At 39.8% G+C, this 17,339-nt stretch overlaps 1 protein-coding gene across 3 annotated transcripts in view; it reads right to left on the minus strand.

Moving 5' to 3' along the window:
• Positions 1-17,339, minus strand: part of TMEM131L (transmembrane 131 like) — a 169,361-nt gene that overhangs the window by 40,047 nt on the left and 111,975 nt on the right. For all 3 annotated transcript variants that reach the window (XM_042935265.1, XM_042935264.1, XM_042935267.1), the window contains exons 12-22: positions 16,670-16,763; positions 16,005-16,158; positions 15,123-15,293; positions 13,728-13,797; positions 12,541-12,658; positions 11,060-11,201; positions 8,669-8,778; positions 7,581-7,653; positions 4,722-4,849; positions 2,525-2,667; positions 76-262 (exon numbers count right to left, since the gene is read on the minus strand). In XM_042935265.1, the coding sequence (XP_042791199.1) occupies positions 76-262; positions 2,525-2,667; positions 4,722-4,849; positions 7,581-7,653; positions 8,669-8,778; positions 11,060-11,201; positions 12,541-12,658; positions 13,728-13,797; positions 15,123-15,293; positions 16,005-16,158; positions 16,670-16,763 (1,390 nt within the window). The remainder of the gene's footprint in view (positions 1-75; positions 263-2,524; positions 2,668-4,721; positions 4,850-7,580; positions 7,654-8,668; positions 8,779-11,059; positions 11,202-12,540; positions 12,659-13,727; positions 13,798-15,122; positions 15,294-16,004; positions 16,159-16,669; positions 16,764-17,339) is intronic.

Consider the following 17,339-nt stretch of genomic DNA (forward strand, 5'->3'; position numbering starts at 1 on the left):
TGGAAAAAGGTCCCTCCACGCCCACATTATTAAATGCGCCACAAAACTTAAATGAGGTTAAAACTCAATGCTTACACAATGCTGATATCTCGGGATGTGTTTGGGGCCAGGGAAAATTGATGACAATCTAGCACTTCGAATCCATAACCTTGGCAATTATACCCATTAATTTTCAGAGATGTCACAGTTATAGGAAGTGGTCCAATATTCTCAACTTTAAAGTTCTTTGTAATAGATAAAATTTGCTTGCTGTCTTTCAGTTCTAGTGAGGACAGAAAATAATATTTAGTGTATACGAACTGCAAAATTTACTTAGCATAATTTATTGAATCAAAAAACCATGACGTGTATTATTAAAATGTGAAAAAAAATTCAATATAAGCTCAAAGTACGACTTCTATCTAATTTCTAGAACAGTTACAGATTTTCTTATACTATCAGGATACAATAAAAACATTTAACTAATCAAGATTTTTAAGTTAAATGACCTTCCTAGGTACCAACAGTAATCAAAATCTCTTCTTTGTTCTTTTACTTAGTAAAGGTTAAGGTTAGGGATGCCTGGGTGGCTCAGTCAGTTAAGTGTCCAACTCCTGATTTTGGCTCAGGTCATGACCTCACAGGTTCATGAGATTAAGCCCCACGTCAGGCTCTGTGCTGACAGTGTGGAGCCCACTTGGGATTCTCTCTCTCCCTCTCTCTCTCTCTCCCTCTCTCTCTCTCTCTCTGCCCCTCCCCTGCACATGCTCACGCACTCTCTCTCTCTCAAAATAAACTTAAATGTTGTTTTTTTTTTAAAAAGGTTAAGGTTAGAAGTTTATTCTTTTCAGAAGCCAAATAGTTTGGATATCCCTAGGCACTATGCACACTTTGCTCCCAGTATCTTCACACTGAACAGGGACCAGTTAAGAGCAAGTGTGTGTGCCTCTAGAAACATGACTCAAACACCCACTACACTCAGAGGAAGTAAGTCACCAAGTCCCTGCAAAAAAAATGAGATCACATTTTATATAGGGAGTTTAAAAAAGAAAGAATTACCACAATTTTAAATTACTCCCATAAATTTACAACCCACAATCTTTTCCATAAAGGGACTAATATCTTATCTGGTTCTATAGTTTTTATAATACTCCTTAATTCTATCTTTCAAGGTCAACTCTAAATTACTGAATGAATGAAAGAAAAAATGAATTGTGATGAATGCTGAATGCAAATGGTTAATAAATCGTTTCAAACTCAATGTTCATTTAGCATAGTTTTATTAAAAAAATTCTAATGAGACATTAAACAGTGCTACAAAATTATCCAATAGTTTTCACTAATCAGATTTCTCCACAGGAAGCACAGTGTTACTAAAATGCTTTCAGTGTGTTCCAGAAATTCAAAATTATATAGCAAACAAGACAGAATTTATGAAAAACATTTTACATCTATTGTTTGATTTTTGTTTTAGTTCCTGAGAAAGTTCTTGAACCTAATATAAATAATTTAGAAGTATTTAACTTAAATACATGCACAGTTTGGAAATATCTAATGGAACATCTATGTAAATTTCTAAATCTTCTATGTCTAATACAGTAGCCACTAGACATACGTGGCTACTTTAAATTAAATTAAAATTAAGTAAATTTAAAAAGTGATTTTTGGGGTGTGTGGGCGGCTAAGCGTCCGACTTTGGCTCAGGTCATGATCTCGCGGTCTGTGAGTTCGAGCCCCGCGTTGGGCTCTGTGCTGACACCTGAGCCTGGAGACTGGCTTCGGATTCTATGTCTCCCTCTCTCTCTGCCCCTCCCCCACTCATGCTCGGTCTCTCAAGAATAAACATTAAAAAAAATTTAAAAACTTATTTTCTCAGTCACACTACCTATATTTTTAAGTGCTCAGTAACCACATGAGGCTAGTGTCTGCTGTACTGGATGACACAGACACTGAGCATTTCCATTACTGCATAGAGTTCTACTGCTTAGAAATCTTTAGTCTTGTCTCCTTTCAGCATTTTGGGGTGATCTTTTTTTTTTTTTTAACGTTTATTCATTTTTGAGAGACAGAGAGAGACAGAGCATGAGCGGGGAAGGGGCAGAGAGAGAGGGAGACACAGAATCCGAAGCAGGCTCCAGGCTCCGAGCCGTCAGCACAGAGCCCGACACGAGGCTCAAACCCACGAACTGCGAGATCATGACCTGAGTTGAAGTCGGACGCTCAACCGACTGAGCCACCCAGGCGCCCCATGGTGTGATCTTTTTATGATGATGTAGCCTCTTACTATTTATCTTAAGTATTTGACACTATACTGATAATTCAGCAATTACACTTTTTATATATGTATTAAGTAAGATGGGTTAAATACCTAAGGCTATTTTTATAAAGTAAAGGCCTATATATACTAAACATTTGCCTGATTCAATTATTTGCATCAATGCAATGAATTTGCTATAAATTTATAAAGAATCTTCCTATAGAATCCTTTTGCTCTTGGCTTTAGCACCAAGGCTGCCCCATCTGAGTGCCACACGCACGAACTCACGTCGCCGGCAATCCATCAGCGTGGACTCAGGCACCTTGAACCTGAGAGAACCTCCCGAACCAGGAAGCCTTCCGCCCACTTTCAGTAACTCTCTCGCTCCAAACCCTTCCACGCCAATCATGTCGATAACAGTCAAGTTATTCCTATTGGGGCAGCACATACAAATACAAAGGCATTACAACACAGTCACAAGATACAGTGCACTTGGACTTAAACATTCCTAGTTAGCAAGAACAGCTGTAAGGTTTTCAAAGAGAAAATCAATTTAAATAGTGTGGCATCTCCTGGAATTTAGAGGCTATTGACGGGCAACGGAAGCTGCCAATGGGCTCAGAAGAGCCCAGGCAAGCTGACTACAGCAAGAACCAGTGAATGCCCAGAATGTTCCTGATCACCCTCCTGCCTCAGCCCGAGAATGTGAAGCCATGTTTTTCTAATTATCAGCCACCTGGGTGGTGATGAAACCTGCAAGAGCAAAAAAAAACAAAAACAAAAACTGAAAAGATAAAGTTGGGGTCTCAGAGAAATATTAACAAATTTAGCCTAATTGATACAAACTACTTGCAGGGTGAATTAAGGAGTTTCATAGTAATTGTGACTATTAGAGATTCTGCCTTATGGATAATTCTAGAAATAAAATCCTACTGTTTCTTTTGAACCAAAGATTTATAATGTCACCCCACCAAATAACATAGATCTACTCAAATCCTTAGTAGTCAAGCAAAAATTCAGACTAGCTTCTGCCTTTTCATTAACTGAAGTCATGACTCCCAGGACAAAAAAAGTTAAATGGAGTAGATGTTTAAAAGGTGTAGACTGGAGTGAAAGCCAGTCATCATTAATGTAAATACTATAGAAGCTGAGAAAACATTCCTAATTAGGCAAAATACAACAAGAGCTTTACACCTTTATCTGAAGGATTAAGAATCTTTAACCATTTAAAAGCCTTTAAAAGTTAGGTTGGATGACTGATATTATTTACAGAAAAATACTATGTATCAATATAGAAATATCAAAAGTAAATTAACTACTACAAATAATTTAGACTTTCTTTTCGAGGTGGGATAGTTGAACCTGGGATGAGGTAAATGCTATCTCTGCACTTCCCGGGACCTTAGTTCTTCAATGGAGAAGGAGTTTTAAATGAAAGACGCTGTCAACAGGGCAGCAGGAGTCTTAGTTAAAATGCTTAATAGAACAAACAAGTACATTTTCTTCTTCAGAGCGTTCACTTGCAGAAGAACAAACTCGTGTAATATATTAAAGGAAGTCCAGAATAAGAAAGTCTTCGCTAGCTGATCTGATACTAGAAAAACTCTACAAAGTAACTAAAAGGCCATTTATTGAAAATTAGTGTTAGACTTCTCACCAATGCAGAGAGCTTCAACATAGATCTGTATTTACTGTAAATTTTTGAAAGAAAACTCTCAATAAACACTAATTAAAGATGAAAAAAATTTAATAGTGAGAAACATTTAGCTGCTTAAATTTAGCAACATCTGTCATTTAAAAGGAGGGGAAAAAAGGCAATGGGCTCAACAGTCCTTAGTCCATTGTCCTTTGGGGCTACAGAGAGTTCCAGAAGCAAGACAGGTATGAGAGTGATATAAATCCCAACACTGCGAGTGAAAACATACACAGCAGTGTTTCAATTATTTTTCTGAGCTGGGAACATGTGTTCCTAGCACATACGTGTGTGTGTGTCTGCATTTGTACATGTGTCCTGCCCTCAATGACACCAACAGATGAGATGCTGAGCAAAATATACTGCGGCTCTTAGAGAGAAGGGCACACAGCCCCTACTTTACAAGGTGGGAAACTGAGGCACAGAGTAAGTGTGAAGCCTCACATAGCCTCTCCTCTCCCTCCTGTGCAACACAGCCCCATCCCTGAAGGCCTGACCATGAGGTGAATGTCAGCTCTTAGCTAAAGAGATTACATATTCTTGAGGCACCTGGGTGGCTCAGTCAGTTAAGCGCCCGACTTCAGCTCAGGTCATGATCTCACAGTTCGTGAGTTCAAGCCTCACGTCGGGCTCTGTGGTGATGGAGCCTGCTTCAGATTTTATATTTCCCTCTCAGAAATAAACAAATACTTATAAATAAAAAATAAAGAGATTATGTATTCTTGAGAGAAAGAGACTTGGACAGACGAGTCAGAGAGAAAGAAATAGGCTCCATGACAGGGACACACCCACCGGATTAGTATGAGTGAGGTAACTTTTCCGTAGTCAGCTGGCGTGAAAACTACACCGACCCTTTTCATCTCCAGAGGCTGCAAATGTAAGTGGAGGATGCCAAACTCAGATTCCTCAGAAGGCATGCCCTGCAGATTTAATAAATGCAGTGAAATGATTCCTGTGAAGCAAGCTTCCGTCTTCATTACGTGCATTTTAGGGTATAAACATGATTGCTCTTCTTTTAACGTCCAGAATGGACTACCCTAATCGACGCGCTGAACTTGCTCACTCTGAGAGTTCACACTGATAAACAGTTCCCGAACCACAGCTGAGAAGAGCAGGCAGAGGCTGCAGGACAGCCTGCCAGGGATGCTGGAGAGGGGGATTTGCTTCCCGGCCCGGATGGAAGCTGCGGCTACAAGAGACATCTCTGCCAAGATGCTCTGACTGCAAAATGTCACTTAGCACACCAAACAGCTTCTGTTTGAATGCTGCGGGGATCTGACCCAACACCCAACTGCTGCTCGACAACCCTATCTTTAATACTGACCTTAGGTTCATACAGAGACCATCTGTATTATATTGCGTCTCTTCACTCAGGAGAAAGAGCTGTGTTTATTCACAAACTCCTTTATTTTTTCCAGGGTCTCTAACTTTCTCTGATTAATCTTGTGTTCTAAATCTAGTATTCAAGGCTAAAATCTTGTTTTCTAAATCTAGTATTCAAGGCTGAGTTCTCCATCATTTTTCCTCTTTCCACTGTTTTTTTCCAGCTCCTTCTCACTAAAAAAAAATTATTAATTTCTTAGCGCTATAATCATATAATCTGCATGGTAATATTTCTCTTTTCTGCAGTCTTGATTTTTATATTTGTTTTATCCTGCAATTGTTGCTAGTACCTCCCCACGCTATCAGAAGAAATAGCGACAGTGTTTGATTCATTTTCATTAGAACTATAAGCTTTGTGAAGGGAGAAACCTTGCTTTACATATATCTAATATGAATACTGAATAAAACTGATTTTTAGTATTAAAAGTGTAATAATAACATGGCGCGCCTGGGTGGCTCAGTCGGTTAAGCACCCGACTCTTGATCTTGGCTCAGGTCATGATCTCACAGTTCATAGGATCGAGCCCCACAAAGGGCTCCATGCTGACAGCACAGAGTCTGCTTGGGACTCTCTCTCTCTCTCTCTCTCTCTCTCAAAATAAATAAGCAAACATTAAAAAATCTGTAATAACAACTGCATCATTTATTAAATCGTTCTTATATGCCAGGCACTGGAATATAAGAAGTCTATAAAATGCTGAGCATTCCATAAATGTTACTGAATCTTCAAACATTACTACGAGTGAGTGAGAGAAGGCTGTAGAGAGGATAAGTAATCTTCCTGAGGGCACAAAGCTAGCCCTAGCCCAGGACTCAGAACCCTGACCATCTAATTCCCCCTGATCTTAACCGAAGGAACTATATTTCTAACAGCAAACCATCATAAATACGGGTGCCATTCTTTACATAACAAAGAGTTCTAAGAAGAATTTTGAATTAAACTTTAAGTGTCTCAAAGGCATCGATACTATTATTGTCAGTGTAACAAATTCATAACAGTAATGGTGTCTCTTATCACAAAAGGTGTAATATTCTTGGGGGAAACCTTTGGTCACACATGAAAAACTTCTTCCAAACAGGCTGCAGCATTTGTTCAAATCTGAATAGAACATTTAGACGTAAAAGAAAATTGGCATTATTTTTGGAATTCCAAATTATATACGATTCAACACCAGTGGGGCCAAAGATCTTTTGGTATCCTGGACTAACTTATCTCTAACAGCCCTGGGAGCCTGCTCAGTGGAAAGGAGAACCAGAGGCAATGAGCAGGGCAGGCGTGCTAACAAAAACAAGACCATCCTGCTGCCTAAACCACTTACAAACAGAAAGGGACATTTGCTGTAATATGTTTCCTATTGTAAGTCTCTGTTAAAAATCCATCTAAAAACTTGCTTTGATGAGTTTTAACTCTTAGTTGGAGGTTATCTGATCTCCCTCGTTCTGCTATTCAAGTTAATCTAGAGCCAATAGTCCATCTTTGGAGGGATAAGTGTGGAGAGAGAAGAAAATACCAAGGCATTTCAGTGTGTGCGTGTGTGTGTGTGCGTGTGTGTTAGAAATATAGTTGTATGCCCATGTGTGGTGACGTGTGTGGCTGTATTTTTTTAACAAATGCTCCGCGTCTGACTTGATCTCACACATAGGATACTTGTAAGGAGAACTCTCAGCTCTGTACAAAGAGCCACAGAACTACTGAGTGGAAACTAAGAAACAAGGCTGCCAAGTCCCAGAACAACATCCTTTCCACATGACATGTTTACTCCTCCTCCTGAGTATTTGTGGAAGACCTCATGAGAGCCCAGAGGCTTAAGAATTTCAGAAAGACCTTTTTTTTTTTTAACAGATGAGGTGAACATCACAGAAACTGGGTGACTTGCTAAAAACATGAAGCCTGTTTAGTAGGAGAAGATGTTCTTAGGTGTATATTTACCTTATGTCACCTTAAAAAACAATTGATGGGAAATCTAAAAGAGAATTGTAAATTCTGGGGTCTCAGGTTTTATGGTTTTCTACATAGCCCTGATCCAATTGTTATTTCTTCACTCACATGAATCTAAACTATCAAATTAAAATGATTTACAGGCTAACATGAACCATGGGCTCTTGCTGCATTCGTTAATTGGGAAAATCTGCTATGTATACTTCACGCCTAGAATATAAGAGAGCCACATATATTATGTAAAAACACTTGAAACATGACTTGGTGCAGCCATATGCTATGTGTATGGTTTGTCAGCATTCTTTTTCTATTTAAAGAGGACATCCTACCTGGTAAGGGCAAGCTTTGGTGAGCTGGAATTCACCAGTTGTGAAATTAATCATCTGCATATCGGTGCCAAACCTATAAAGGAAAAAAAAATGTTTGAAATAACATTCAGGTTGCCACTAAAGAAAACAGTGCATGTGCGCACATATACAGATTATGTGAGCACATGTGTTTACATATACAGTTCATCCCATCCTGTCACCACTGCATCCCAGCCCCCTGCATTGTCCTGGGCATACTGGAAGTGCTCAATAAATACCATTGAATGAATGACTTTGGCAGCACAGAATGTAAAGAAGCATATGGTGACAACAGCTCTAAATACAAAGCAATTTTTTTTCCCTCTCCAAACAATACATAAGGAACCTGACAGGAAGTGACTCTCGAGAAAGGACAATTTTATCTCCCGGTAGACACATAGCAATGCCCAGAGACATTGCTGCTTACCACAGCTGGGGAGGTCCTACTGGCACCGAGTGGGTAGAAGCCAGGGACACTGCTAACCACCCTCTGAAACACACAACAGCCCCTCCTCCCCCCAAACAGAAAATCACCTGGTCCAAAATGTCAATAGTGCTGAAGCTGAGAAACCCAGGGATAAGAGTAGATCCTACTAAGCCAAAGAGGGAAACATTCTAACTGAAACTGTGACTGCTTTGTGAAAATAAAATATAACAGACAGGGACTAAAAAATCTATCATCTTTTCTTTTTTAACACGAGATTAAAATGTACTAAAACACTGAACTCCTTTCTTCTGTTGCCCAGAGATCACTGTGATTTAGATTCTCAATATGAGGAATACCCGTGGGAAAAAATCACAGCTGTAAAGATTCCCTGACCAGAGAAAGTAATATCCTGCTGGGAGCTAGCCTTGTCACAGGAACACCAAAGATACCACGCAACAAGAGAAGCGGCAATTTCCATCAGGTTGTATGTCCCAAGGAGCTGGGTGTGCAGGTACTGGGGCCAATACTGTGTACACCCACATACAGGTTCTGGGTGAAAGATGTGAAGGACTCTGAATAATTCTGAGTCTTAACAGCATTTCCCAAACACCGTCAGAAAGTCTTCACCAACTGGGTGCTTTACCATTTGTGCAGCAGGCGTACCACAGCCTCGGGTGTAGGATACAAGGAGAGAGGCAGGAGCTGCAAGGAGACCGGCCAAGAGGAAGGGTTCTTCACCACAAAGTACTTCACCTAGATATGGGGAAAGGAAAATCAAAACCCCGAGGAAGACATGGCGTTGCTCCTGAGATAATCCCGCCAAGAATTCATAACCTGAATCGAATCATGGGAACCACCATGCAAATCAAATCGAGGGACAGTCTAGAAAATAAATGGCCTGCTTACTTCAACAACATCTCTGCTATGAGAGGCAAGAGAAGGCTGAGAAAGATTACAGGTGATGATAAAGATCATACAATGCAAGATCCTGAGCTGGGAAAAAAAAAAAACTACCATAAAGTATGTGAGGGGGATAACTGGAAAATTCTGAATATAGACTGCACACTCGATAACATTATTATGATTAATATCACATCCAATTTTAATAATTACAGTTTGGTATGTGAGAAGATGCTCCTGTTCTTAGGAAATCCACAATGAAGTAGAAATAAGGGGGGACATAGCATCTGACACTCTCAAACAGCTCGTAAATGTGTGTGGTGTGGAGCACGTGGGTGGCTCAGTTGGTTAAGCGTCCGACTTCGGCTCAGGTCATGATCTCACAGTCCATAAGCTCGAGACTGGCATCGGGCTCTGTGCTGACAGCTCAGAGCCTGGAGCCTGCTTCGGATTCTGTGCCTCCCTGTCTCTCTGCCCCTCCCCTGTTCATGCTCTTTTTCTCTCAAAAATAAATAAACATTAAAAAAAAAGGGTGTGGTGTGTGTGTGTGCAAAGACAGAGAAAAGGAATGATAAAGCAAATGTGGCAAACACAAAACACCTTTGTGAAAGGTGACTAGGAGTTCTTGGTACTATTTTTAAACCATTTAAGTTGAAATTATTTCAAAGTTAAAAAAAAATTTAATGTTTATTTTTGAGAGAGAGAGAGAGAGAGTGAGTGAGTGTGTGTGAGCAGGGGAGGGGCAGAGAGGGAGTGAGAAAGAATCCCAGGCAGGCTCCAGACTGTCGGCACAAAGCCCAACGTGGGGCTCAAACCCACGAACTGTGAGATCATGACCTGAGCCGAAGTCACACACTCAAGCGACAGAGCCACCCAGGCGCCCCCACAAAACAAAAATGTTTTAAAAACAGTCTTCGGATGCCACCCCTAAGAAACCCAGTGAGCACCTCATGAAGTGTAAATCATCACCCAGACCACATGTGATGCAGCTCTTTGGCAATGAGATGACACACACATGGAAGTCTGCTGGTGTGGCTTCTGTGCCTCTGTTTTGCTCCCTGCCTCCCCAGCTCATGGAGGGAAGCACACACGAGAGAAGAAGTCAGCACACTAAGGACAGAGGGTAACGGACAGAGTCCAGGCTCTTGATGGCATCACACTGCTGCTTCATCAGCTTTGGACTTCTCTCTTTTGAGCTTCTCACTATAAAACAAGCTAACTCCTATGTAAGCCTGTATTAATCAGGATTCTCTCTGTGATGGGGCTCCTGGTTGGTTCAGTCAGTAAAGCACTGTGACTCTTGATCTTGGAGTTGTAAGTTGTTTTTTTTTTTTTTTTTTAACATTTCTTTATTTTGGGGAGAGAGAGACAGAGCATGAGCAGGGGAAGGACAGACAGAGGGGGACACAGAATCCGAAGCAGGCTCCAGCCTCTGAGCTAAAGGCACAGAGCCCGATGCGGGGCTCGAACTCATGAACGAGGAGATCATGACCTGAGCCAAAATCGGCTGCTTAACCAACTGAGCCACCCAGGCGCCCCTCAGGGTTGTAAGTTTGAGCCCCAAGTTGGGCGTAGAGATTACTTTTAAAAAAATTGGGGTGCCTGAGTGGCTCACTGGTTGACTGTCCAACTCTTACTTTCAGCTCAAGTCATGATCTCAGGGTCGTGAGACTCAGCCCTGTGTTGGGCTCTGTGCTGAATGTGGACCTGCTTAAGAGTGTCTCTCTCTCTCTCTCTGTGTCTCATTTTCTGTCTCTCCTACTGCCCGTCTCCCCCACTCTCACTCTCTCTCTAAAAAATAAAATAAATTTAAAAATAAAAATTTTAAAAACGGTAAAATCTTATAAAAAAGATTTTCTCTGATATTCGTAGTTGAATACTTTCTTGGCGGATTTTGAACTGAAAACAAACTTCAGAAAATGTGTTTGTTTCATGCACTTTCAGTCTGTTTCAAGTTTACTCCTTTGTTTCTTGACACCTCCCTGCTAAGTGCACTGAACGGCATATGTATGTCACTTAAAATGAATTTAAATTAACTTTGGTTCTGACACAGTATTCTCAAGGTGGAAAGACTCTGATAACTTAACACCCCAAGAGCCAGGGGGTCACTGACAAGGAGATACACAATCCTCACCACGCTACTCCTCAGGGCAGTTGCGCTGAAGTTTAACACAAGGCCGGGCTCTGTGATTAAACGAGGAAGATACGAAACAAAGGATTCTGACTCCTTGGATTTCTTCAAGCGACCAAATCGAGTCATGCCTAAAGCAGTCCTCCTGTGTAATTCATAAAGAAAGAAATTATTTTGAAAAATAATTTTCACATAAAAAAAAGGAAATCACTAATTATCACTCTTACTAAAAGGAACAAGGGCTCTCGGAAAAAAGAAAAGGCTTATTCTGGGTATTCTGGGTCTGGGGAAGAGAAAGTACACATGATCCCGGAGCATCCTGTTTTACTAGAAAGCAAGGAAGTTGCTCAAAGAATGAGGTGAACATCTAAGGGACCCACGATCTAGCCTGAAGGGGCTCCCATCAGCCAAATCTGGGACAATTTAGCATCAAAAAATAATACTGATGGTACATCATGGTAATGAACAAAGAATCCACAGTGATGCTCAAAAAGAATGTAGAATGAACAAAATAATCAGAAACATCACTATTTTGCAGCCATCAATCTAGCAACTGATCCAGGCAAGGATTATCAATGGATGGGGTGAAATGTTCTTTGGGAACAGGAAATTTATATGATCTCAAATTATCATAGCACATGTTACTTATTAATTTTTAATAATTACTTAGTAAAGGAAAAATTCATCTACAGTGGAGAGAGAGCTGTCAGACGCACAATGAGGACAGTCAAACGATTCAACTTAGCAACACCGACAATGGGACAAACTGCCATTTATGTTCCTTCTGAGGTGATGCAATGATAAGGACACAATACCAACCAAGTAATTAGCACTCTTCCCAAAAATGTTTGACATGAATGTAAACCTGAGGAAACAATCCAAAAACTCCACAGTGCCAAAGGTTCTGTAAGACAACTGGGTAGGCCCCTCGAAAATGTCAGCATTATGATAGATGAAGAAAGGTGGGGATACAAGTCTAAAGAAAATTAAGAAAACATGACAACCAATTGCAATACATGATCCTTGAATGGAATCTGGATTTAAAAAAAGGAAAAAGAAAAAGATAGCCATAATGGATACCAGTGAGTCAAACAGAGAAATTTCAATACAGACTGTATACTGTATAACTGTATCAGTGTTAAATTTGTTGGGTGTGGAATCATAGCATAGTCCTATGTAGGAGGATATTCTCCATGGGAAATAAATTCTTTCCTAATAAAGTACTGAGGGTTGAGGTATGATATCTTCAGCTTACCTTCCAATGACTCAGCACAAAGATAATGCGTGTGTACAAAGGTATAGAGGTCGAGAAAGAAATAAAGCGTAAGTGGCAAAATGTGAACAACTGGTTGAAAACAGGTGAGGAACGTCTGAGTATTCACTGTACTCCACTTTCAACTTTTCTAAGGTTGGACATCCTACAACTTCGCTTGAAGTCTCTCCCCAGTGCCGCATAAAAGAGACAAGGAAAGGTGAAGACATACTTGCAGCCGTCACCGTTTTTAAACTTCTTCCATCTTTCATACAATTTATTGGCAAGTTCCAAATCCACATCCCAGGTAGACCGATCCAGGGAAAGACTCCCTTCCCAATTAGGATTTTCTAAAAGTTAGATCAGATTTAATATTTAGATTTATAGAAAATGCAACTCAATTAGTAAAGAATGCCACAGGCTGCCAAACTTCTCAAACTGAGAGGACTGTCAAATGCATAAACACACCCCCTCCCTCCCTCTGACTTTCCTAGGATCTCTCTAACTCAATGGCAAATGGTACATCAAATCAAACAAACATGTAGAAAACAAAACTAAATCGAATCATGTAAAGGTAAGAACATAAAAGACACATGGCTCATGAATACAGCCTGAAACAAGTAAAAATTATACTCGGAACATTTTTAACAGCTTTCCGTCTAACAGGCTAAACTGCTTCCCTGTAAGCACTGGTCATCACCTAAGCCTTTCGGTGATCAGTGCTGATGGACGAACGGTCCTCCCAAAGAAGGGCACAGACCAGGCCTGGGGAAGGTGCATGTGCATATTTACAAAACGGCCTCCTGTTCACTGAGCCCTCTCTACTTATCTGTTCAGTCCTGTCTGTGCTAAAGAGTGTACCAGGATGAAAACATGGGTGTCTCCTCAAAGAAGTCTCCATACTGCAACAGTCTCCTTACATTAAATATTTTAATGAATCAAAAATGTAGGGCAAGGGCTAGAAAGAGCTTCTATATCAACACCATAGCATTCAATCTCACATAACAGCAAGCACCCCCTGGAAGATGTTTATGCTCCTATAATCCAAGTCTTCAAACACAATTCCAGGTTATTTTTACTAACTTGTAGTCAGCCCTTTTATAAAAGAACCAGAATCTTCCAACTTTTCCTGGACACAAAGTTGCTGTGACCATCAAATAATGTGTTTGAAAAAAAATCCCTTACAAAAGTTCAAGCTACTTAAGGGGACATTATTTATACAAGTAACCTCAGGTGTTTTTGGAGGATTTTTAAGACTTTCAAGTCATTCTGTGAATGATCATGCTCTTTAAAAATAAAATATGATACAATTATGTTTACAGGACTAATTATTGCAGCTACAAACTCTATTTTTCCTCACTATTTCCCACCCAACCCCACTCTAGAGTTCTACAGAAAGCCTAAGGGCAGAATACTTACCTGTCTTTGATTTTCCCATGAAATAATGCATGCCACAATGTGCTATCACTTCAAAACCCAGACTCCCTTCCTAGATTGAAAAGTAATATATGAATAACTTAAAACACAACACTAAGCATAAAAATCCTAATGCACTCAAATGCAAAGCAGACATTGGCCTCCACCTCAGTGAATTTCTCTTTAACCAGAAGCCAAACAATGAGAAAGCGAATTCTTGGCTTCCTTTCCCCCTGAATGAGAGCCCTGAACGGTCTCTCACAGGAAGGCTCACAGCAGTGGATTCTGCACAATCATCGATGCCCACAGTGATGATCCATGGGCTCCAAAGACACAAAGCTGCCTCCTGAATTAGAGGTTAATCTCAGGACGTTCCTGATAGGTTTAAAAAAGAACCAAAACACTGTAATCCTCTGAAAAACAGCATACCAATCTGTAGAAACTCCTAAGCCACTCAGGACATTTAAATTGACGTTCCACTTCCTACAGGTTGGGAAAGCACAGACTCGCTACTTCCACATATACATGAAACCTGCCTACTCCCTCCCACAGGGCGCTCTTCTTAATACGCATCTCTTGATCAGAAAAAGGAAATTTCTAAGAAATCTCCCCTCCTCAAAATAAGGATGAATGGAATTAACCTTACACTTTGTGTAGTTTGATTTTAGAAGTCCTACCTTTAAGCCTATAGCTAAGCATGAGGCATTTCTATCTAATGAAACACCAAGGCTAATAAGTGAGAAAAATCATAAAGATGGTTGCATGAATGTCTCATAGTGAAAAATCAGAACCCAGCGTTATACAGAATAGCTTGGATCAAAAAGAAGCAATAACAGTAACCAAATGGAAATAAATAAACATTAAGAAAAAAATGAGACATGTTTAAGATAAGATCTAAATTGAATACGGTTTACCCAGATTTTAGAAAGCATTTTAATTGTGAATCCTTTCAGGCTTTAGATTTGGCCCCCGGGAGAAATGCAAGAACTACAAGCAACCAAGCCTCACTTACCAGAGGTCTAACTACAGCATTTAACCGTCTAGTTTATTTGAATTCATTGCAAGGATGAACTAAAAGCTCAACTGTGCTTTCTAGAGCAAGCACATATTCCTCGCTCTACAAATTTTGGAAATAAATGAAAATGAGATGAATCTACTTGTAATACCTTATTTTGTTCAAGAACCTCAAGTTACTTTATGAAAAATGGAAACTCTTTCCAAATAAAGAGTTCCATATCTAAACAAATGACCATCTAAGCTTGGCCTGGTAATATCTGTTGTATTTCTTGAGATAGTCTTAAAGAACACGAGCTTAACTCTGCCAATAAAACCCAAGCACCATAAGTTAATAACAGTAATTATTATGAAAATTATAACACATAGTGTTGTAAACAATACCTTGGTTGGTGCTGAGTAAATCTGTAGAGGTATTGCAAAAACGGCACCTGTGTTTGTAGTCAAAAATACATTGGTGAATAGATTTATGGCAATGTCTTTAACAGCAAGTTTCAAAGTAAATATATTCCAACAGCCTGGAGGTAGAAATAAAGGGCCAGTGAAATTCAGAATCTAAAAAGAAAAAAAGCAAGAGAAATTACTTTTTCTAATACCTTTTATGATTAAAACCATTATAAAGTATGATACTAAAGTTCTTTTGTACTTTCAAAAATAGAATTTACTCAACTATTTCCAGCTCAAAGATTGAAATATTTTCATATAAATGATAGGTTTATGTTTCACATGCTGTTTTAATTTCACAAAAGTAATCTTGAACTTTTCACGGGCAATATTTTGAAAAAGTCTATTTTGTCATTAAGCAGGCTTATTTTTTTTTCAATATATGAAATTTATTGTCAAATTGGTTTCCATACAACACCCAGTGCTCATCCCAAAAGATGCCCTCTTCAATGCCCATCACCTACCCTCCCCTCCCTCCCACCCCCATCAACCCTCAGTTTGTTCTCAGTTTTTAAGTCTCTTATTAAGCAGGCTTATTTTTAATAAATACAATCTTTTGAGTATAAATTGTACATTGTAATTTTTTTAATAATGGTGACTGCAAATATCCTTTAAGAATATACCTTGGTCCCTCTGTGTTCCTTGAACGATAGTTTAAAAAAACAAATAGATCTTAGAAATAATTCTGAGAACGTTAAAAGAAAAATACTTGCTTTAAAACTCAGAAGAAAAAATTAAACTTTATAAATATTAATTTCATTGCATCTGACCTTAAACAAAACTTAAAATAGGCTAAAACTTGGATAAAAATACCATATGTACCTTTAAAATGTGCTTGGTCTCCTTGGAAACAAACACATCATTTAATACAACACTATGGTCAAAATGGTTGAGGTACCACATTGACCAAACTCCTGAAGTGTTCTCGTGAGTCTCTATGTGAAACTGGGTCGCAGTGGAGTCCATTCTAAAATACCTGCGAACACAGGACGTGCATGCTATCAGCCCTGAGTGGGAGACAACCCACCAGCACTCAGCGCGCCTCGGAGTGTGCCCAAAGAGGAGGAGCATGAAACGTCAGAGCACAAACGTTAGCGCCAGGAACAGGCCGCGGGACTGCCTTCTTCACCCTTCGTGCCCTCAGGCGCAGCCTCTGAAGGCCAGAGGGTAAGTGACCAGGCCAGGACCAAGGCAGCTCACACAGGCCGCCAGGACAAAACCAGGACCCCAACGCGCATCCTCTTCCTCCTTCCCACACCTGACTACCTGGTCCCCAGCCCAGTCCACAAACGGAATCACTGGAATCCTTCTTCTCCCCTCTCCCGTTCTGCCATCAGCCTTTCCACTGCTTGTTAGCTGTGTTAATGTACGCAAGGCAAGTCCGGAGAGAGAGAATCATACACGTCTCAGCAGTTACATTTTTAAATTATTTCCAGATGAAAAACACTTAAACAAACATGATTTAAAGGAAAATGGATTCACCCTACCCTTGAATCACAGGAGAGGAGAGACACGCTTTTAGTGTTGGACTGTTTTTTATTTTCTTCACGTCTTCTTTAATTCCACTGGCACAGGATGTAGCTGTTTTGAGATACAAAGAAATAAACGTGAAGCATCTTTTCTTTCATTGCGCCTGAATAAAAACAGGATATACGTTTTATTTATAACTTTCTAATTACTTCAGTTTCTCCATTAAAATAGTGCATCAGATATCAACGGTAAAATACTTTCTCAAACACTCCTATCTTTTTCCTCTGCTGGCTGGTTGCCAATTTTCTAGAACTTGATGCCTACCACACACACACACACACACCCCTCCCTTTTTAAACCAACCTCTCATTTCTTCCTTTGGGAGAAAAAGAAAAAGAGAGTCAACGCTTTATAGCTTCTCTTTACAAAGATCTGCATTCACCATAAATAAGAGGAAAGTCTTTAGGTCTGCCAGAGATGACAAAAGTGAAAAATGATACTCAGTCGGGTGGGGTGAAGAGGAGCATGTGGAGGCATGAGCAAGAAAGGAAAAAGAAAGACAACCGAAATAGCAAGGAGGAGCTTCACAGGGTGAGTGGAAATGCATTCCAAAACACTGGAGATTATCAAAACAACACTTTTAAGCTTTCCCTGAACTACTCCTAATATTAAGGCATTGGCATTAAA

Source organism: Panthera leo, chromosome B1 (genome assembly GCF_018350215.1).
Source record: "Panthera leo isolate Ple1 chromosome B1, P.leo_Ple1_pat1.1, whole genome shotgun sequence".
NCBI classification, from domain to species: Eukaryota; Metazoa; Chordata; class Mammalia; order Carnivora; family Felidae; genus Panthera; species Panthera leo.